The sequence below is a fragment of the Tamandua tetradactyla genome, chromosome X (genome assembly GCF_023851605.1).
Source record: "Tamandua tetradactyla isolate mTamTet1 chromosome X, mTamTet1.pri, whole genome shotgun sequence".
Lineage (NCBI taxonomy): Eukaryota > Metazoa > Chordata > Mammalia > Pilosa > Myrmecophagidae > Tamandua > Tamandua tetradactyla.
The window spans coordinates 89,742,634-89,764,944 of NC_135353.1; the positions used below are offsets into that span (position 1 = coordinate 89,742,634).

The 22,311-nt window shown below is 37.9% G+C and overlaps 2 protein-coding genes across 4 annotated transcripts in view; one reads left to right on the forward strand and one right to left on the reverse strand.

Moving 5' to 3' along the window:
- Positions 1-6,197, forward strand: part of BRWD3 (bromodomain and WD repeat domain containing 3) — a 133,777-nt gene extending 127,580 nt beyond the window's left edge. For all 3 annotated transcript variants that reach the window (XM_077146879.1, XM_077146880.1, XM_077146881.1), the window contains one exon: positions 513-6,197. In XM_077146879.1, the coding sequence (XP_077002994.1) occupies positions 513-1,267 (755 nt within the window). In that variant the 3' untranslated portion in view covers positions 1,268-6,197. The remainder of the gene's footprint in view (positions 1-512) is intronic.
- Positions 6,198-17,732: 11,535 nt separating this feature from the next.
- On the reverse strand, positions 17,733-20,346 carry LOC143671608 (uncharacterized). Its single transcript, XM_077146853.1, has 2 exons — positions 19,017-20,346; positions 17,733-18,905 (listed from the first exon to the last, which is right to left on the reverse strand). Exons 1-2 carry the CDS (start codon positions 20,274-20,276, stop codon positions 18,102-18,104), a joined length of 2,064 nt encoding a protein of 687 aa, XP_077002968.1. The 5' UTR covers positions 20,277-20,346; the 3' UTR covers positions 17,733-18,101.
- Between the last annotated feature and the right edge of the window lie 1,965 nt (positions 20,347-22,311).

Sequence of the window (22,311 nt, forward strand, 5' to 3'; positions counted from 1 at the left end):
TTTTTAACATTCTTTTCTTTTTCTTTGTAGCACTTAACACTACTTGAAATTATATAATTTATTTATTCACTTGATTATGTGTCAGCCTTGCCCAACTAAAATATAAATTACAAGAGCAGAGCCTTTGTCTCATTCATCATCATATTCTGAGCTCCTAGCAATGCCTAGTTCATTGTAGGTAGTCAGTAAATATTTGTAAGTGAATGAATGAATTCTCGTTCCCAGATAATTCTTCCTAACGTTCAGCCTTTAAAATTTCTGCCCAACTCCCTCACCATCCATCACCAACCCACCCCTAATAGCCCCCCCCAAAGCAAACAAAACCCATAACTTTTAGTATTTTCCATTTCTGGCAAATTTAAGTTCATACTCCAACACCCTCCATGATCTTACCCCATATATCTTTTTGCACTAAATATTTTTTTATAGACTGTTTATTTTACTTTTGAACCTAAATAACCATCTTTTTAATGTCAGACCTTAACCTCTGAAAATCCTTCATCTTGATTTAGATCACTCCTTTGACGGACCCCTTACAAATGGTGATGGCAGAGAGCCCCGGACAGGAATCAAGAGAAAACTACTTAATGCATCAGAAGAAGATGAAATCATGCGAGGAGAAGAGAAAGAGAAAAAAGAAACAAAAGAAAAATCAAATTTATCCTCCTCAGAGAGCGGAGAGTTAGGATCCAGTTTAAGTTCTGAAAGTACCTGTGGTTCTGATTCTGACTCTGAATCAACTTCCAGAACAGATCAAGATTACTTAGATGGAGACCATGACTATAGCAAATTCATACAAACGAGACCTAAAAGGAAACTCAGAAGGCAACATGCCAATGGAAAAAGAAACTGGAAAATGAGAGGCACAGGAGGAAGAGGCAGATGGGGCAGATGGGGTAGATGGAGTAGAGGAGGAAGAGGAAGAGGTGGCAGGGGACGAGGGGGTCGAGGAAGAGGTGGAGGTAGCACAAGAGGGAGAGGAAGAGGGAGAGGAGGAAGAGGTTCTTCTAGAGGAGCCACCAGAGCCAAACGTGCACGTGTTGCTGATGATGAATTTGATACCATGTTTTCGGGACGTTTCAGTAGACTGCCTCGAATTAAAACAAGAAACCAAGGCAGGAGAACTGTTTTATATAATGATGATTCTGATAATGACAATTTTGTATCCACTGAGGATCCTCTGAATCTTGGTACATCCAGGTCAGGCAGAGTGCGTAAAATGACAGAAAAAGCCAGGGTTAGCCATCTCATGGGATGGAATTATTAAGAGTTGATAAGTGTAGAATAATTTTAAAAATTCAATGGCCTTCTACTGCAGGGAATTTACCAGGAAATCTACGAAGCAAATTGTGTGGGGACATCTGCTTCCTTTCACATTGGTGCTTTTCCATTATGCCAGTATACATTTGTTTCAAGACCAGATCTCCACACGTCATTTGTTTAAATAAGCCTTACTCATTAGGCCTTAAATTAAAAGAAATTCTGCGTGCACACACACACATACGCACACACACGCACACACACACACACACCCCATACAGACACACTACATATTTACTACATTGAAGGAGCATTTGCTTCTTAAGAGTAGCATGACATTTTTATCTCAATGGATTATCAATATCTCTCGTTTGCTTTTGTATTACAGAAGTATAGCACCTTCTTACAGAGTTTTATATAGTTTGTTTTTGCCATTTTGATTCCTATACCCAGTAATAATAACTTTTGCACAATACACCAATCCTAAAGGCAGCTATTAAATGTTTACAGTTTCTATATTGTAAGAACGATCTGGATTATTTTATTCTTCCCAGGCCAAACTTTCATGAATTGTACTGAACTGAAGTATATATTTATGCTACAGTTTGTTTGTTTGTTTGTTTGTTTTTTTTGGGGGGGCTTGATATGCTTTTCATTGATTTGCTTAATTCATGTTAAAGATGAGAAAGGGTTGGTGCCTTGTAAATATGTAGCAAATCTTTGTGGTGTGTCCTGATGTGTGCATTAACTTTATTAAAAAAGAATACTTGAGGTATCAATCTAGACAAGGTGCCAAATGCAAAAGTTTCTTGCATCTATTTTCTTTTTCTTCTTATATTTTATTGCATTAATAGAAATTGTGTAGCTTAAAGAATAACTTAAACATTTGAAAAATCCTCATCCACAAAGAATGACTTCCTTGAATAGTAGCTCAGCTACCTCTATTAACTACAACTACTGGGAACATTAAGGAAAATAGATGCTGTTATTCATTATTGACTAGGGAGAAATAAATAGAGCTTGGTAGGAATGGATACTCATAAGTTACAAGCTGAGAGGTTGTTAAAATTATGTTGGTTCTCAAATTAAAGGTTGTACTTAACAAACTTTCATAAGTATAGTATGCTCCACTTTAGGCTTTTCTTAGAATATATTTGTGTAAGTAGACTTGGACTACTACTTATATATCTCTGCTATCACTTACTATTTAACAGCTGTGATTTACTGGTTTTCATTTGAAACTTAAAATTTAACAAAGCACCTAATTTGAGTTGGAATGTATTGGCTAGTTAGTATTTTGAATCAACTTTAATAGGTTCTGTTCATACCATTCCAAATGGTTCTTCTGTTATAGTCTTTCAAAAAAAGAACCTCATTGCACTGCACACTGATATTTTGAATCATTATTTTATAGATGAAAAAGTCTTTAAAATCCTTAAGGTCATGTTTACAACAGTAGAATGCACATGGTCCCATAAGTGAGCTTGAATTTTAAGATCAATTTTACTCCTCAAATTTGAGAGATTTCAAATAATTTGTTATAACAAGAAACTTAGATTTTGGGGTGAGAGGAATAATATTGGTCTCTGTTTTTGTAATAGAAGATTTATTACAGTTAGATCAAACTTACAGGATAAAACAAACTTTTGATGTATACCTAGGCATCCTAGGATATTTCTTGAGCTAATGAGTTTGTCTCATACTTTCAATCATTTCATGCATCTGAAAATCCATAAGTACAGAGGAAGGAGTATACATACACATAATTTTGCTCTTTTGGTAGGGTGAGGGAGTGGGGTTTATTTTGGGGCTAACATCTTTAAACAGTTTTCGCTTGCAGTAGAAATAATGTTCAGGCTTTAAGAAAGAATTATTGTGAATTATTAATGGCACTAATTTTTTTTTACTAGTCAGTAGACCAAGCTCATATTTTTCTGCTGTTATCTTTTTTTCACTAAACCAAAACTACTTCCGGTTGTAACTCAGCTTCTACTTTTAACCATAGTATAGATTAAAAAATGTTTCATTTTTGAAACTCTGCATTTGATTTTTGTTAAAATATACTATTTGAGTTATTTATCTCTTGGGCATTTACACTAAATAAATTGTGCCTGTGTTTTCCTGGAATCAATAACACTTTGGCCTACCCTAATCAAAGTAACATAGTTACTTAAAGTCATGGATATACCCAAATGTGTATCACGTGTATCATTTTAGTGTGAAATTTTTGTTGACATTCTTCTATGAAGAGCTGACCTCTTGCAATATAGAAGAATTGCCATTTGTGTGATTTTAGCTATCTGGAGCTTTATTTATAATTTATTTTGAAAATATAAATGCCACATATATTCTCCAAATGTCAAGAATTTTTAGGTTTAGATAATTAGAATAATAAGGCTGAAGACATTTTAAAGCATATTTTATATGTAGTGAAATACTGTGAAAATACTAGTGAGAACAGCATTTTGCTGTAGTGTTGATTTCAGTTATTAGGATTTAAAAAGTTAGTCACCAGAGTATATTGGATCAGCATAATTATCATTTATTATAAAACAGATAATTTTCCATTTGCATGCAAATTATTTTAATAAGTGTGAAAATAAAAGCTTGGAATATAGTATTTTTACTTTTAAATCTGGGTTTTCTTGTTTGTTTTTCACTTTATATTTTGCTTTTTTTGCAACACCACCTCCTCTGAATGTGTCATAATTTGCATCACCTTGAGTACTTTATCACTTAAATTTTTTAGTGGCGCTTTAAACCTAAATAAGATCTTGGTTCAGCCATAGCAAAACAAGTAGGAAATGAGCTAAAAATTTTGAAAAAAAGTTTAAATCTTTGAATTGCTAAGAAAAACCACTGTTATATTTAGGTCCATGAGAACACACACATGTTTAAATCTAATCTTATGCTGGATATTAATAGTCTATGAGCTGTAATATTTCTCATGAATGCTAATAATGTTTCAGTTCCCAGCTTTAAGATCTTAGCATGTGTATGTTTATGAAAACTGAATTGTGTGTTTCACCAAAATTATGGCTTGCTACGTGTATCTCTTCCAGCAATAGGATGCTTCCACGGCACTCATTAGCTTAGCCTACTAGCCTAATGACTAAATATTTTGTGTGTGTGTGTGTGTATGTATGTTTTTCCCCCCAACTCGACACACTTGATCTCAGACCTTTAAAAATAAATATTTTATATGGAGGGCAGCCATATTCACTGTCTACCAGTTCTTTGCCTCTTCATTCCTCCTAGCCAATATATACACTGTTTGATCATGCATTTCATCATACCTTCTAGATAATCAGCCCAATTTTGCTGTTGTATACCTGTTTCCCTCTGCTCTTGTAACTTCATTTACCCTTTTATTTGTGTATTTTTCTGTTTCCCTCCCCAGTAATCGGCTTGTGCTAGAATTCTGTCTACAGCCAGAGGCTAAAGAAACTAAGTAAAATTCCCAAATCAGGTTCTGCACAACTGTGTGCTCAGATATCTAACTCAGCTTTCCAATACTTTGAATTAAATTTGAGTGATTTATCTTTATTGGTTGTTTTCGCTTTAATTCCATGGATAGTTTGTCATCAGACAACAACAGAGTGATTGGAAGAGAATGCCACTTCTAACTTTTTGATAAAAAACCTTTTTGAGCATTTTTCAAAATTTGTATGTTTGTGGTAAAGATAAATTAAACACCTTATTACTCATGTATATATATTGGAAATCATTTTATGCACAGTTATCAACTGGTACGTATCTTCAAAGTTGGAATTTTCGCATCCACAAAATGGAAATTTACATCATGTTTATTACCAGTATACTTTGATATCCAGAATTTTAAACAATTACTGTATTTTGAGTTCTGAAATGAATAATTTTGTTTTGGGGGAAGAAATGAAACTGTTGACATTTAAAATCCATTTAAAAAAAATACTAACCCCATACATAATATTTAGTGGAACATGAAGTTTTGTGAAAATATTATTGAAAATAGAATATTCAAAAATCACCTTCAAAGTTTGTGTTAAAATTAATGGAAAAATTTTTGATACATTTTTACTTTTCATCTCTTAGTGAATTTTCTTTTACAGCTTGCCAAATTTTGTTTAAATTCCAATATAAAGTTAAAGATGTTTCATGGTGCAGTATTGTAGAATATGGATAGCACTCAGGTTTCTATATTTCTTGTATAACCTTATCCTTGATTATTTCCTTTTCAATCTTTGCTCCACTGCTGACTTTTATCCGCACTTTTGTTTCTGCAATAAAAACTACACCTACTTTAGTATACTTCAACAACACTAAAAATTTCTGATTCGCTGATGGGAGAAGTTCAGCAGTAAGGCCCTTCAATTTAAAGTTGACATGTGTTTGTTATTTATATGTATGCCCATTTGTTATCTTAATTAAATCCAGACGATGAGACTTTAACATAAAAAAGCCATGATAAGTATTTTCTAAAATTAAAACTATTCATACATATTGAAATCTCCATTGATAATTGATTTTTAAAAATCGCATACAAAATTTTCAGAAACACAGTTGGGAAATGTGTTTTTACATGTATCACCAAACACATTAGGCAGTACAGAAAATGTTAATTCTTTAAACAATACTGTTGGTGATGGCAATCAGTAATTTATTTATTTGTCCTGTAACTTATCATTCTTGTCCTTTGTAATCCCTTACACAGTATTAACAAAACTGTACCTTATGTTTGTTCTTAGAATCCAAAAATCTTAACATGGAAGATCATTTAGTTAATACCTGATGACCTGATGTAACATTGTGTATATGGGCAAAATGTCCATTAAACTAAAATTCTTTAAAGAGAGGTAAACTAAATTGGCTTAGTTTATAAAAGATATTTTGTTTGGCAGTTGTCAGTCATTATAAGCAATGATAATTCAAAGAAAAAACTGGACTAATTTGTTGCCATTCTTTATGGAATGTTTACAATAAAATTCCAAGTTGTTTGGAATTGTTTGGAATCAATTGCATTCTTGCTGCTTTATGCCTTTACTCATGTATAGGACATGAATGAGAAAAGCAAAATATGGAATTATCATTTCCGTTATCCAGTCTTAGGGACTGTATCATGTCTTTCCTTTCTTGTTTCTTCGTCAGAATGTTCTAATTTTGTTTTTTAATCAGAGAAATTTGGGTGCTTCTTCTTACCAAAGAAAATTAAGACTTTTTTTTGCCTTGGTCATTGAAGATATTCTTTGGGGCACTTTTAGGAATAAATATGATATTAACACTTCAAATGTGGGCTGCTTGGTGTGTTAAATAACAGTCTGCAAAGCATTAATCTACACTTAATTTTGAAGAACATTTAGAAATGAATAATTTTCTAATGTCTTTCTTTATGGCTTTAAGTTTTACCAGTTCAACTATGCATCCCTGGCATTTTTCTTTATAATGAAATTGCTAAGTAACTCAACCATGTTATAAAATGGTGATATAATTCAATGTAACTGTGGGAGAGAGGGGAGAAGTTGGTTGAGGTGAACTTTAAGAGCTGAAAGACCCAACAGAAACATTCATCTAGTTTTTAACCTATGTGGCTACCTATAATTTTCCTCCCAATGTCATGTGTCATTGGGTTACTAGTATTAATTGATGGGATTTATTCATTTTTAGGAATGAATTTGTGTTTGGCTTTTGTCATGTTGCAATTCTAAGAAGAATTTGTATAGATATATATTTTGTGTGTCAAGTAATTTAAGACTTTAAAACTCTAAGTTTTTTTTTTTGTTTGGTGTAGGGATGTGGGGACTTTTTAAAACAAGATTCGAATATCATGCAAAAATGAGATTCCCAGCCCAAGAGCTACAATAATCTTTGAGGGACATAGTTTGTTACTCTTGGTAGCATTCCTCTAAAATATTAATAATCCAGGCTTGTAGTTCCTAAATGTTTCTCAGATATTAAATTTTAATTCATAGAGTAAACCATGTATACAAAAGCATGTTTCCAATTTTGTGTAATTGGATCCTATAGAGTAGAAAATATACCCTCCACACTACCCTAGTCACATTACCAAGTAATCCTTTCATTTTTTGAGGTTGGCTTTCATTTTTATTCTACATGCAGTTAGTAGTGCTCATGATAAAGAAAAATAATTAAGGGAAAACATCAAATTCAAGTTGATGCATTTTTTCTTACCAATCCCCTCAAAAATGTAAGACTAGTGACTACAATAAGTTTTCAATACTGTAAAAATACTAGTCTAGTATAACTTTATTATAATTATATAAGCAAAAATTATGCCAGAAAAATATTCTGAAATGATGAGTCAGATTCTTTCTCCCAATATGAATGGGGATCTCAATAGAATATATTTGCCAGCAGTAATTTATGGCCTATATTCTTTTTACAACAGTGATAACATGGATTGCTAAAGAGAGACTGGGCTATCCCTTTGCAGGACTTGTTCATTTGTTTATTTATTCATTCAGTATTTAATGAGTAACTGCTTTGTGCCAAGCACTAAATTGATGAAGAGTATTACAGTTTGCAAAGTGCATCTCTTGAACATGGTGTAGGAATTATCACCAGAATGACACTATCAGTAAATTCCATTTTTCAGATCAGAAAAAAAGAATTTCAGTGAAATCAAGTTGTTTGCTCAGGCTACACAGCTGGTAAATTAAAAGGCCTTTACATGTCCAGGCTATCTGATTCCAGGTTTTCTAAAGTTTTAGCTTTTTTATGTTCTTGTTGATGGGATGATGTTTGGTCCCATCGTCCTCCTTTCTAGTCTCCATGAAATGGAGACTCCTGAGGCATGCTTGTAGTCTCCCACAAGCTTGAAAATCTTTATTTCTTTTGCATATACCTAAGCTTAATAGCAAAGACATTGAAATGTGGATCTTCATGCATCTTAGTTCTTTGGGGACGTGGTAACTGGGGGTGAAAATATTTAATGACACCAGTTTCAGAAATAGAAAAATGGATGAAGCTTTTCAAGTGCATCTTTTTATTCTTTTATTTTCTTTATTTTATTATAGCAGTTGTAGGTTTATAGAAAAATCATACAGAAAGTAGAGTTCTCATGTACCACCCCACACAGTTTTCTCTGTTATTAACATTTTGCATTAGTGTGGTACCTTTGTAACACTGATGAAACAATATTATTGTAATTATATTACTAACTGTAGTCCATAGTTTACCTTAGGGTTCACTGCTTGTGTTGTAAAGTTCTATGAGTTTTTTAAAATGTTTTAATCTTGTAACATATATACAACCTAAAATTTCCCATTTTAACCATTTTCAAGTGTGCAATTCACAATCCAGTACCAAAATTTTACTATCACCTCAAACAGAAACTGTACCAATTAATACAGCTTTATTTTCTAACCTATTTCTGTGGACATGTCTAAATTTTTTATTACAGAAGTTATGTTTACAAATGAATCATGCATGAAATACAGAGTTCCCATATACCACCCTATTATTACACCTTGCATTAGTGTGATACATTTGTTGCAATTCCTGAAAGAACATTATTATAATTATATTATTAATTTAGTCCATCATTTGCCATAGGTATCACTATGTTGTGCATTCCTACGTTGTTTTTCTAAAGTTTTTATTCTAGTAACATCATTTATACAACCTAAAACTTTCTCTTTTAATCACACTCACGTATATAATTCTGTACTATCAATTACACTCACAATGTTGTGCTACCATCACCACATCCATTTCCAAACTTTACAATCAACCTAAAAAGAAATTCTTTACAAATTAAGCATTAACTCCACATTCTCTACCCCTAATCTGGTCCCTGGTAACCTGTATTCTAGATTCTAACTCTATGAGTTTGCTTATTCTAATTATTTCATATTAGTGAGATCACACAATATTTTTGCATCTGGCTTTTTTCACTAAACAATATCTCCAAGGTTCATCCATGTTGTCACATGCATCAGAACTTCATTCCTTTTTACTGCTCAATATGCAAGCTTCCACAAAAGTAGATACCAAAAATAAAAAGAAAAAATGATTTACTCCTGCATTATTGTTGCAAAAGGCAATTTTGCTGATAATATATATCTATGTCCTTTACAGTGAATGGCAAAAAATTTATCAGTTAAGCTGCCTTCACACTACAGGATGCTTTGCCAGTTGCAGAACCTAGACTTTTTTCCCTTCTGAGTTTTATTTTTCCATACTTTAAAAATACAGCAGAGTTCCTGAATTCATGCCTTAGGTTAATTTAGTTTAGCATTGTTTTAGCATTTTTTGGCTGCTCAAGCATTTACCATATGATGGGTTGTACTAAACAAAGGAATTTATTAGCTCACAATGCTGACATTAGAAGTCCAAACTAAGGCATCCTCAAGGTGATGCTTTCTTCCCAAAGACTGGTATTCTTGGGATGGCCGCTAGTGTCCTTGGTCCTGCGCTCCTCTGTCACATATGGTGACCTCTTCTGGCCTTTCCCTTCTCTTCCAGTTTCCATTGATATTCAGCTTCTTGCTGCAACCTCTGGCTTTCTGTCTATCCGAATTTCAGTCTACTTATAAAAGACTTCAATAATAGGATTAAGACACATCATGAGTTGGGCTACATCTTGCCTAAAGTAACTGCATCAAAAGGACCTACTTACAATGGGTTCACAGTCACAGGAATGGATTTTTATTAGAGAAGTTATGGCTTTAATGACCAATCATGCATACAATAAATTACTCTGTTATCATATATTACTCTGTTAGCACTTGCATTAGTATAGTACATTTGCTACAATTGATGAATGTGCGTTTTCAGAATTATATTAAGCACAGTACATTGTTTGACTTAGAGTTCATTGTTCCATGCATTTTTTAAAAAATTTCTGTTACCTTACATATAACCTAACATTTCTTCCTTTAATCACATTCATATATATATTCCAGCATATATACTCACAATGAGCTACCATCACCACCATCCGTTTCCAAAATATTTCCATCTTTACAAACATAAACTCTGCATTTTAAGTCTTAACTCCCTATTCCTCATTCCCACCTCATCCCCTGGTAACCTATATTCTAGATTCTGACTTTAAGAGTTTGTTTATTCTAATTGTTCCCTATCAAGGAGATCACACAATATTTGTCCTTTTGTGTTTGACTTATTTCACTCAACGTGATGTCTTCAAGATTTATGCATGCATATATCAGAATTTCATTCCTTCTTGTGGCTGAATGATAGTATTTTGTGTGTATATACAGTTTAGTTACCATTCATAGGTTGGTGGACACTTGGGTTGCTTTTGGCAATTGTGAATAATGCCATTATGAACATCGGTGTGCAAATAACTTTTGAATCCCAACTTTCAGTCCTCTTGGGTATAAACCTAGAGGTCGGATTTCTAAGTCATAGGGCAATTCTATACCTCACTTTCTGAGGAACTGCCAAACTGTCTTCCGCAGAGGATGCATCATTTTTCATTGCCACCGGTGATCAATGAGTGTTCCTGTTTCTCTGCATCCTCTCCAACACTTATTTTCCTTTTATTTTTTAAGTATCAGCCATTCATATTGGTGTTAAATGTCATCTTATTGTGATTTTGATTTACATTTCCCTCATGGCTAATGATGTTGAGCATCTTTTCATATCCTTTTTGACCATTTGTATATCTTCTTTACAGAGATGCCTATTCAAGTCTTTCACTAATATTTTGATTGGGTTTTGTGCTGGTTTGAAACTATTATGTACCCCAGAAAAGCCATGTTTTAAAACTGATCCAATCTTGTGGGGGCAGCAGTTTCTTTTAAATCCTGATTTAATATTGTAGTGTGGAAACTTTTGATTAGACTATTGTCATGGAGGTGTGATACACCCAATTGTGGATGTGACCTGTTGATTAGATTGAGATGTGACTCCTTGTGTCTTGATTAGTTTACTCAAGTCCTTTAAAAGGGGAGATATTTTGGAGAAACCTCAGCTGCAGACACAGACATAGACACAGATGTTTGCCAATGCAGATGCAGATGCTTGGAAAACATTTTCTTTAGAGCTGACAGAGACATGGATGTTTGGAGATTCTTTATAATGGCCATTCTAGTAGGTGTGAAGTGATAGCTCATTATGGTTTTGATTTGAATTTTCCTGATAGCTATGACATTGAGCATCTTTTCATGTGCTTTTCAGTCATTTGTATTTCCTCTTTCAAAAATTGTCTATTCAAGTCTTTTGCCCGTTTTTAAATTAGGTTATTTGTCTTTATATTTTTGAGTTGTAGGATTTATTTATATATTCAGGATATTAAACCCTTATTATATATGTGGTTTCCAAATATTTTTACCATTCAGTAGGCTGGCTTTTCAACTTTTTGAAAAATTTCTGTGATGCACAAAAGTGTTCATTCTTGAACAGGTTCCATCTATGTATTTTATCTTTTGTTGTTTGTGCTTTGGGTGTCAAGTCTAAGAAACCTCTGCCTACCAGAAGCTCTTGATGATGTTTCTCTACTTTTTTTCTAGAGTTTTACTGTCTTAACTATTATAGTTAGGTCTTTGATCCATTTTAAGTTTATTTTTGGTATAAGGTGTTACTTTTGTATAAGGTGTGAGATAGGGGTCTTCTTTCATCCATTTAGATATAGATGTCCAGTTCTCCCAGTACCATATATTGAATTGACTGTTCTGTCTCATTTCAGTGGATTTGGGGGCCTTGTAAAAAATCAATTGACCATAGGTCTTAGGGTCTATTTCTGAACTCTCTATTTGATTCCATTGATCAATTTTCTATCTTTAGGCCAGTACTAAAGTGTTTTGATCACTGTGGTTTTGCAATATGCTTTAAAGTCAGACAGTGTGAGTTCCCCAACTTGTTCTTCATTTTCAAAATGTTTATGGCTAATTAGAGCCTCCTGCCCTTAACAAATTTGATGATTAACTTTTCCATTTCTTAAAAGTAAGCAATTGGAATTTCATCTGAGAATCAGTTGAATGTGTAAATCAACTTGGATAGAATTGATATCTTTATATGTAATCTTCCAATTCATAAACATGGAATATCCTTACATTTATTTGTCTTCTCTGATTTCTTCTAACAGTATTCTGTAGTTTTCTGAGTACTGATTCTTTATATCCTTGATTAAATTTATTCCTTTATGTTTGCTTCCTTTAGTTGCTTTTGTATATGGAATTTTTTTCTTGATTTCCTCCTGAGAGGGTTCATTACTATTGTAGAGAAAACATTACTGATCTTTGTATGTTGATCTTATAGCCTACCACTTTAGTAAAATTGTTTATAATTTCTACTAGCTTATTCATAAAATTTTTGAGATTTTCTCTATATAGAATTATGCCATCTGCATACAGCAAAAATTTTACTTTTTTTTCCTATTTGGATGCCTTTTATTTCTTTTTCTTACTGCTCTAGGTAGGACTTCTAGCACAATGTTGAATAACGGTGGTGACAGTAGTCATTGTTATCTTTTTCCCCATGTTGAAGGGAATGCTTTCAGTTTCTCACTCATCACTGGTTATCATGTTAGTTGTGGGTTTTCCATTTATGCCCTTTATCGTAATGAGGAAGTTTCCTTGGATTCTATCTTTCAAGTGTTTTCATTAAGAAAGGATGCTGGGTTTTGTCAGATGCTTTTTTCTGCACCAAACATAAGATACTGTGTTTTTCTTTTCCCTTCAATTTTTTATTTTGATGTATTACATTGATTTTCTTCTGTTGAACCACCTTTATGTATATCTGGAATAAAACCCACTTCATTGTGGTGTATGAGTCTTTCAGTGTGTTTTTTTATTCTATTTGCAAGTATTTTCTGGAGACTCTTTTCACCTATATTCATAAGTTAAATTGGTTTGTAATTTTCTTTTCTTGTAATATCTTTACTGGCTAAGATGTTAGGGTATGTTAACTTCATAGAATGAATTAGGTTGTGTTCCCTCCTCTTCAGTTTTTTTTTTTATCAGTTTTAACAGGATTAATATTAAGTCTTGGGAGAAGATGGCGGCGTAGTAAGACACGCGGATCTTAGTTTCTCCTCCAGGACAGCTACTAGGGGAGTAGAAACGATACAGAACAGCTCCCAAAGCCACAACAGAGATAAAAAAGACAGCGTACCCCATCCTGGAACGGCTGGCTGGCTGAGATAACTAGCTCTGGTGAGATCGCCGAGGGGAGCGGGCTTCACCGGGCGGGGCGGCAAGCGGCCGGAGTGATTCCCTTCCCCCTTCCCGGGCCGGCTGGGAGAATTAGACAGGCAGTCCCCTCAAACCGCGGTGGCTGGTGCCCACACCACACGCGGCCCCCCGGACCAACTGAGAGAATTGGATCGGAAATCCCCAGGCCATGGAGAACGGTGACGGGGGGGGCCCTTCCAACCCCGTGACTCCCCGGGAACGTGCACTCTCCCGGGCGGGCCGCTGAGGCTGGCGCCCTCCCGCCACGCTTGGCGCCCCGGGCCAACTAGGAAATTTGGACGGGCGCTTTCCCGGGCTGCGGTGGCCAGCAACCCTCCCCGCGATCGGACCCGGGGCCAGCTGGCACTCTTCCAAGCCGCTTCAGTTAGCGAACCTCCTGGACGGCGAGAGTTTTCCAAAGTTAAAGGACCCACAGCACCTTTTACTGGTGGGACCCGCAGACAAACGTGTGCCACGAGCGACACCTACTGGGCAGGATAAGAAAAACAGAACCCAGAGATTTCACAGAAAAATCTTCCAAACTTTTGGATCCAACACCCAGGGAAATCTGTCTAAATGCGCAGCGCCAGCAGAAGATAACGGATTACGCTCAAAAAATTGAAAATATGGCCCAGTCAAAGGAACAAACCAATAGTTCAAATGAGATACAGGAGCTGAGACAACTAATGCTGAATATACGAACAGAAATGGAAAACCTCTTCAAAAACGAAATCGACGAATTGAGGGAGGACATGAAGAAGACATGGGCTGAACATAAAGAAGAAATAGAAAAACTGAAAAAACAAATCACAGAACTTATGGAAGTGAAGGACAAAGTAGAAAAGATGGAAAAAACAAGGGATACCTACAATGATAGATTCAAAGAGACAAAAGATAGAATTAGTGATTTGGAGGATGGAACATCTGAATTCCAAAAACAAACAGAAACTATCGGGAAAAGAATGGAAAAATTTGAACAGGGTATCAGGGAACTCAAGGACAATATGAAGCGCACAAATATACGTGTTGTGGGTGTCCCAGCAGGAGAAGAGAAGGGAAAAGGAGGAGAAAAACTAATGGAAGAAATTTTCACTGAAAATTTCCCAACTCTTATGAAAGACCTGAAATTACAGATCCAAGAAGTGCAGCGCACCCCAAAGAGATTAGACCCAAATAGGCATTCTCCAAGACACTTACTAGTTAGAATGTCAGAGGTCAAAGAGAAAGAGAGGATCTTGAAAGCAGCAAGAGAAAAACAATCCATCACATACAAGAGAAACCCAATAAGACTATGTGTAGATTTCTCAGCAGAAACCATGGAGGCTAGAAGACAGTGGGATGATATATTTAAATTACTAAAAGAGAAAAACTGCCAACCAAGACTCCTATATCCAGCAAAATTGTCCTTCAAAAATGAGGGAGAAATTAAAACATTCTCAGATGAAAAGTCACTGAGAGAATTTGTGACCAAGAGACCAGCTCTGCAAGAAATACTAAAGGGAGCACTAGAGTCAGAAATGAAAAGACAGAAGAGAGAGGTATGGAGAAGAGTGTAGAAAGAAGGAAAGTCAGATATGATATATATAATACAAAAGGCAAAATGGTAGAGGAAAATATTATCCAAACAGTAATAACCCTAAATGTTAATGGACTGAATTCCCCAATCAAAAGACATAGACTGGCAGAATGGATTAAAAAACAGGATCCTTCTATATGCTGTCTACAGGAAACACATCTTAGACCCAAAGATAAACATAGGTTGAAAGTGAAAGGTTGGGAAAAGATATTTCATGCAAATAACAACCAGAAAAGAGCAGGAGTGGCTATACTAATATCCAACAAGTTAGACTTCAAATGTAAAACAGTCAAAAGAGACAAAGAAGGACACTATATACTAATAAAAGGAACAATTAAACAAGAAGACATAGCAATCATGCACCAAACCAGAATACCCCAAAATACGTGAGGAATACACTGCAAACACTGAAAAGGGAAATAGACACAAATACCATAATAGTTGGAGACTTCAATTCCCCACTCTCAACAATGGACAGAACATCTAGACAGAGGATCAATAAAGAAATAGAGAATCTGAATATTACTATAAAGGAGCTAGACTTAACAGACATTTAGAGGACATTACATCCCACAACAGCAGGATACACCTTTTTCTCAAGTGCTCATGGATCATTCTCAAAGATAGACCATATGCTGGGTCACAAAGCAAGTCTTAACAAATTTAAAAAGATTGAAATCATGCACAACACTTTCTCGGATCATAAAGGAATGAAGTTGGAAATCAAAAATAGGTGGAGTGCCAGAAAATTCACAAATACGTGGAGGCTCAACAACACACTCTTAAACAACGAGTGGGTCAAAGAAGAAATTGCTAGAGAAATTAGTAAATACATCGAGGCGAATGAAAATGAAAACACAACATATCAAAACTTATGGGATGCAGCAAAGGCAGTGCTAAGAGGGAAATTTATTGCCCTAAATGCCTATATCAGAAAAGAAGAAAAGGCAAAAATGCAGGAATTGACTGTTCACTTGGAAGAACTGGAGAAAGAACAGCAAACTAATCCCAAAGCAAGCAAAAGGAAAGAAATAATAAAGATCAGAGCAGAAATAAATGAAATTGAAAACATGAAAACAATAGAGAAAATCAATAAGACCAGAAGTTGGTTCTATGAGAAAATCAATAAGATTGATGGGCCCTTATCAAGATTGACAAAAAGAAGAAGAGAGAGGATGCAAATAAATAAGATCAGAAATGGAAGAGGAGACATAACTACTGACCTCACAGAAATAAAGGAGGTAATAACAGGATACTATGAACAACTTTACGCTAATAAATACAACAATTTAGATGAAATGGACGGATTCCTGGAAAGACATGAACAACCAACTTTGACTCAAGAAGAAATAGTTGACCTCAACAAACCAATCACAAGTAAAGAAATTGAATTAGTCATTCAAAAGCTTCCTAAAAAGAAAAGTCCAGGACCAGATGGATTCACATGTGAATTCTAACAAACGTTCCAGAAAGAATTAGTACCAATTCTCCTCAAACTCTTCAAAAAAATCGAAGTGGAGGGAAAACTACTTAATTAATTCTATGAAGCCAAAATCACCCTCATACCAAAACCAGGCAAAGATATTACAAAAAAAGAAAACTACAGACCAATCTCTCTAATGAATATAGATGCAAAAATCCTCAATAAAATTCTAGCAAATCGTATCCAACAACACATTAAAACAATTATACATCATGACCAAGTAGGATTCATCCCAGTTATGCAAGGATGGTTCAACATAAGAAAATCCATTATGTAATACACCATATCAACAAATCAAAGCAGAAAAATCACATGATCATCTCAATTGATGCAGAGAAGGCATTTGACAAGATTCAACATCCTTTCCTGTTGAAAACACTTCAAAAGATAGGAATACAAGGGAACTTCCTTAAAACGATAGAGGGAATATATGAAAAACCCACAGCTAATATCATCCTCAATGGGGAAAAATTGAAAACTTTCCCCCTAAGATCAGGAACAAGACAAGGATGTCCACTATCACCACTATTATTCAACATTGTGTTGGAGGTTCTAGCCAGAGCAATTAGACAAGAAAAAGAAATACAAGGCATCAAAATTGGAAAGGAAGAAGTAAAACTATCACTGTTTGCAGACGATATGATACTATACGTCGAAAACCCGGAAAAATCCACAACAAAACTACTAGAGCTAATAAATGAGTACAGCAAAGTAGCAGGTTACAAGATCAACATTCAAAAATCTGTAGCATTTCTATACACTAGTAATGAACAAGCTGAGGGGAAAATCAAGAAACGAATCCCATTTACAATTGCAACTAAAAGAACAAAATACCTAGGAATAAATTTAACTAAAGAGACATGCGGCTTGGGGCTTGCCTAGCCCGACCTCACTGGGGTCTCGTCCTCGGATGTGGTTCGGCTGGAGAGCGGCGTCAGCCGAGACCACGGGGCTCGAAGGTTTGGAGGGCGCACGAGCACAATAAACCGAGACTAAAGAATAATAGTAGTAATTTATTGCATAGGGCTCGCGGGACTTAGCTGGCTGGCAAGGCTTACAGGCTAAGACCCCGACAGGAGGAAACACAAAGAATATATAGGGTTGGTGAGGGGGAGTTAATTAGGGGTGAAGAAACTTTGATGGGCAGCTGGTATGGTGTCGTATAGGATGTGGATTGGTTAGGAGGTGTGTTGAATATTATAATGGGTGGTGAGGTGAGGAGTGTACATGGTCTAATGAAGAAGAGGTGAAAAGGTGGTGCAATATATGCTCAGGAGTTGTTAGGCAGGGGGTTAGAATAGCAAGGCTTGCAAGAACGAGAGATGTCTGGATATGTTAGGGCATATTAAGGCAGATAAGAGGCAACAGTTACAAATATATGCAGCAATTCCTCCCTTGTATTTAATTAAAGAGCGGAGAGGAAGGGGCGTCCTTGAAGGCTGGTACGCAAGGTTTCCGAGGGGCTCACGCGGACTAACTAGTATTGCGTTAGCCACGCTCCCCAAGGGTGAGTAGTTTTTATTTTTAGAAGGAGGTAGAAGAGATGCATTTGGGTTTTAGCAGGGTGGCAGGCGGTCCACTAAGCTCCCGAGGGGCGGAATGCGGATTAACCGGTATTTGCACCCGCCACGCTCCCACAGGGTGATCAGTCCTGAGGGTGGGCAACACTAGCTAACCATACCTGCGCTTGCTGCCGATGACCCGCATCTGAAAAAGGATTTTGAAGTTCAAGAGCTGCCAGGGCAAGAAGTTTAGTTTGCTGTTTATGGCGAGAGAGCTGTTTGCATATATATTTGAATATAATAAGAACGATAATTAGGGCAAGCAATAGGATTCCATAGAAAATGAGATTTGAGGGTTGAAAGAATGAGGCGAATTTGTTTATTAGTTCAGTGAATATGGAGGCTGAAACTTTGGGAAGTATGGTATTTTGAAGATTTAGTATGTGTGTTTGTAGTTTGTGTGTTTGGTTCCAGTATGAGTCGTTGTATGCGGTGAAGATCCAGTCTCGCAAGGAGAGACGGGGCATGGAATGGTTAACCGGGACAGGAGTAACACAGAGCTTAGTGAAGGGGTATCGCCCATCACAAGCGGAGGAGGCAAGTTCATAAAGGGCTTCTATGTCTAGAGCAATTAAGTCTATTTGCTGTTGTAAGTTGAACACAGCGCTATGCATTAGATGGTTGATATTTTCTTGCGTCCCAACAGCTTGGGCGGCCGTTTGGGACACGTTGAGGAGGGTTTCAGCAGTGGTAGAGGTTTGAGTGAGGGCTATGGCGGCAACAGTACTGGCTGCTACAGCGGCGACGATGGCGGCGGCGATGGCGGCGGAGATACCGAAGTCTCGTTTTGTATGCTTTAAGTCGGGTAAGCTGTCCGTGCCTAGAATGTAAGGGAGTTGGGGGGCCATCCAGGTGGTGGCGTTGACCGGAATCCAGAGTAACCTAGGCTGCAAGACGATAAAGGCATAAGGGTAAGAAGTGTTCCAATAGTTAGCCAGTATGCATTTTGATGAGGGGGGGGCTTCAGGGCACAGAAAGAAAAAGAAGGGGGGGCTTACGAAAATATAGGTGGTAATGTTGATGCAGCTTGTATAGTTAGGCTCACACCGGTGTGTTGTATCATATATGGTGGTTCCGTTGCAGAGCTGACAGTTTTGGACGCAAGTGAGGGGGCGGAGGTCGAGGCATGCATATTTGCCACAAGCATAATGGGAGGAAAAAACGGGTACACCGTATACGGGGTCTGAGGAAACGTCTCTGGAGTTAGTAGGGAGAGGAAACGGGATGCTGATATTGGTTTTAACAGTGATAAAGCTGATATTAGGGGCAGCCATGGGTAGGTTTGGGGAGTAAAGTGCGTAGGAGGGTGTGACTATAAGTGGCTCAGGGCGATGGCACTCAAGCCAGGTAAATTTGTTGATTGGCAGAGAGCGCGGAGGATGCATTTTGTTTGAATGTGGGCTAGAACAAGGCCGACCCGGAGGAGTTGTGTGGGTGGAGGTGACGTTTGCCTGAGGCTTAGGGGGAATTGGCCACCATGCAGAGCGTAGAAAGTATGCAGACATTTGTTTCGGGTTGGGGAGTGCGTTTTTTATGAATTTTTCTATGAAGTTTTCATTAGAAAAGGCTTGTACGAAGAGTTCCGACCCGTTATTACAAAGTAGGGGGAAGCAGTTTGGGAAGGTTGGAGGGCAAATAGAATTTGATTTGCAGGGAAATTGGCCTGGATTAGATGTTTTGTTGCTAATAAAAAGGAATGCTGAGCGGGGCGGATTAACGGAGATGTTGAGTGGACTTTCACTTTTTATGTGAAGAGGGTTACAGGGGAGCTGGAGATTACATGAGAAGTGCTGCAGTTGAGGAAAAAAAGGGCTGTCGGGTGTGAGGAACAGGACTCCGGGGGGGTGCTGAATGGCTGCCCAGAGTTCCCTGGGTGTTGTTGCGGATGCTGTGGGAAGAAGCGTGAGCATTATTAGAAGGATTTGCTTTAAGCTAGAAGGGGGGTTACCACAACGTTTTCGAGCTTCATCATAGAGATGAAGAAGTTGTCGTTTCATTTCCTTATTTGGGTTGTGGCAGAGAGGCTCTGTAGATTTTAGATCTGTATGGGTTAGCTGCCAAACCAGGCACCGAGCATGTCGGCGTACGCGCCTGATTTTGGCAGCTGTTGGGGGTTGCTGGGGTGATGATTGGGGTTCCTCAAGGTGGAGGCGGTCTAGCCTCTTTTTCAGTTGTCTCAGTCTGCGTCTGTGGCGTCTGCTCGGTCGCCGTGGCCGGACGGATGTTTCTTCCGGGGATCCAGATTGGCTGGGATTCATTTTCTGGAAAGACACAAGCAAAACCGCGCCCCTGGGCAAGGAGAGGGGCGGGTCCTTGCCACGTATTGGTGGCTGGATCACGCCAGTAAACTGAAGGGACTAGGGAAGGCCTGTATGAAGGTCCCCAGTGTTTATGTAGGGGAGATAGCCCTTGTTTATCGAATGTAAGCAAGTTAAGGTGTATGAGGGCAGCTGTGACAAGGTCACTTGGTGAGGCTTGGGGAAGATTATTCTTCTCCTTTTCTATTTGGATTTTTAGCCTGCGATTTAAAGATTCTACCATAGCCTGCCCCTGTGGGTTATAAGGGATTCCAAAGTGGTGGGTGATGTTATATAGGCGCAGGAAGGCTGTGAAGGAGGCGCTGCGGTAGGCAGGGCCATTGTCTGTTTTCAGGTCCCAGGGAATGCCCATAAAGAGAATTCCTTGGCGAAGTGCCTTGATGCAATGTTTGGCAGTTTCGCCCGGTAGGGGGACTGCATGGCACATGCTTGAATAAGTGTCTATAATGACATGTAGATATTTAAGACGCCCAAAGGAAGAGATGTGGGTAACATCCATTTGCCACCTGGCATTTGGCTTAAGGCCACGGGGATTGACTCCTTGCGGTTGTAGAGGCCCAAGTGGCGCAAAGGGCGCGCAAGTGGCGCAGCTGCGAACTATATGTTTGCAGGTTTCCTTGGGCAGACCGCAAAGATGATGTAGGGAGTTGGCTGAAAAGTGAAACCTGGAGTGGAGTTGTTTGGCTGTATTAATGGAGTCACCGAGTGTGTTGGCAGCTGAGACAGAGACTGCTCTATCAGCTGCTTCATTGCCGGCCGCAAGCGGTCCGGGGAGGCCGGAATGGCTGCGGATGTGAGCGATGAACCAGGGGGCTTGTCTTTTTTCAAGCTGATTTTTTAATGAGACTAAGGCTCTATCTATGGCCTTGGAAGTATCTGGAAAGAAGGTAGCTAGCGCCAACACTTTACAGACTTGGTAGGTGTATAAACTGTCTGTGAAGATGTTGAGTGGCGTGCTAGGAAACTTTCTGAAGGCTTCTTTTACTGCGAGAAGTTCGCCTACCTGCACAGAGTATTGATGGAACTGGGTAAAACAAAGGGGGTCCTTTTGTTCTGGTAGGTACACCACAAGGGCGAACTTGGTTTTTGACGCGTCCGTAAAGACGGTGGTTTCATTTGGGATAGGGGAAGAAGATGGGAATGGGAAATAAGGACATTTGGGCGGCAGTGGGAAGTGAAGCACCGTCTGAAATATTTTGTGTGATGGGTAATGGTTGTCAAAATTACCAGTAAAGCCCTCCATTAGAAGTTGCATGTCTACATTACTTTGGATGAGCCATGTAGTCTGTTTCTCATCAAAAGGCCAGATTATGGTGTCGGGAGGACGCCCAAAGAGGTGTATAGCTGTTTTGACTAAGTCGAGGGCAAGGCACACCCACATTTTTGTTTGGGGGCAGATTTTTCTGAGTTTACTTTTGGCAGGGTGGACCCATAGTAGGGGGCCTTCCTGCCAGAGTACCCCTGTGGGGGTAAAATATGTATTTAGGACTAGCCCCTGAAGGGGGAGCTCCGGTTTAAACCGATCGAGCTGGCTTTTGGAGAAATATTCGTTGAACGTTTGGAGAGCCAGTTTTGCCCAAAAGTCTAACTTAATGGGCTGTGTGATAGCTTTGGATGTTTGCTCTCCAGTTTTTAGGAGTTTGAATAGTGGCTGAAGCTCCGCTGTGGTTATTGGCAGGGCTGAGCGCACCCAGTTTATTTGCCCGCACAGTTGCTGCCGTTCATGTAAGGTTAGTTTGTTGGGGATAGTGAACTGAAATTTTGTAGGGGTTACCTTTTGGTCTATAGTGAACCCCAGGAAGGTATATGGTGCGCAGAGTTGGATTTTGTCTGGCTGAACTTTAAGCCCTAGACCTTGTAAGTTGACTTGTAACTGTGAAACAAGTTCCTTGAGCTGCTCGGAGTCCTCGGTTGCTACGAGAATGTCATCCATATAATGAATGATGAGGGCCTGGTCGCGCAGTGGAGACACTGC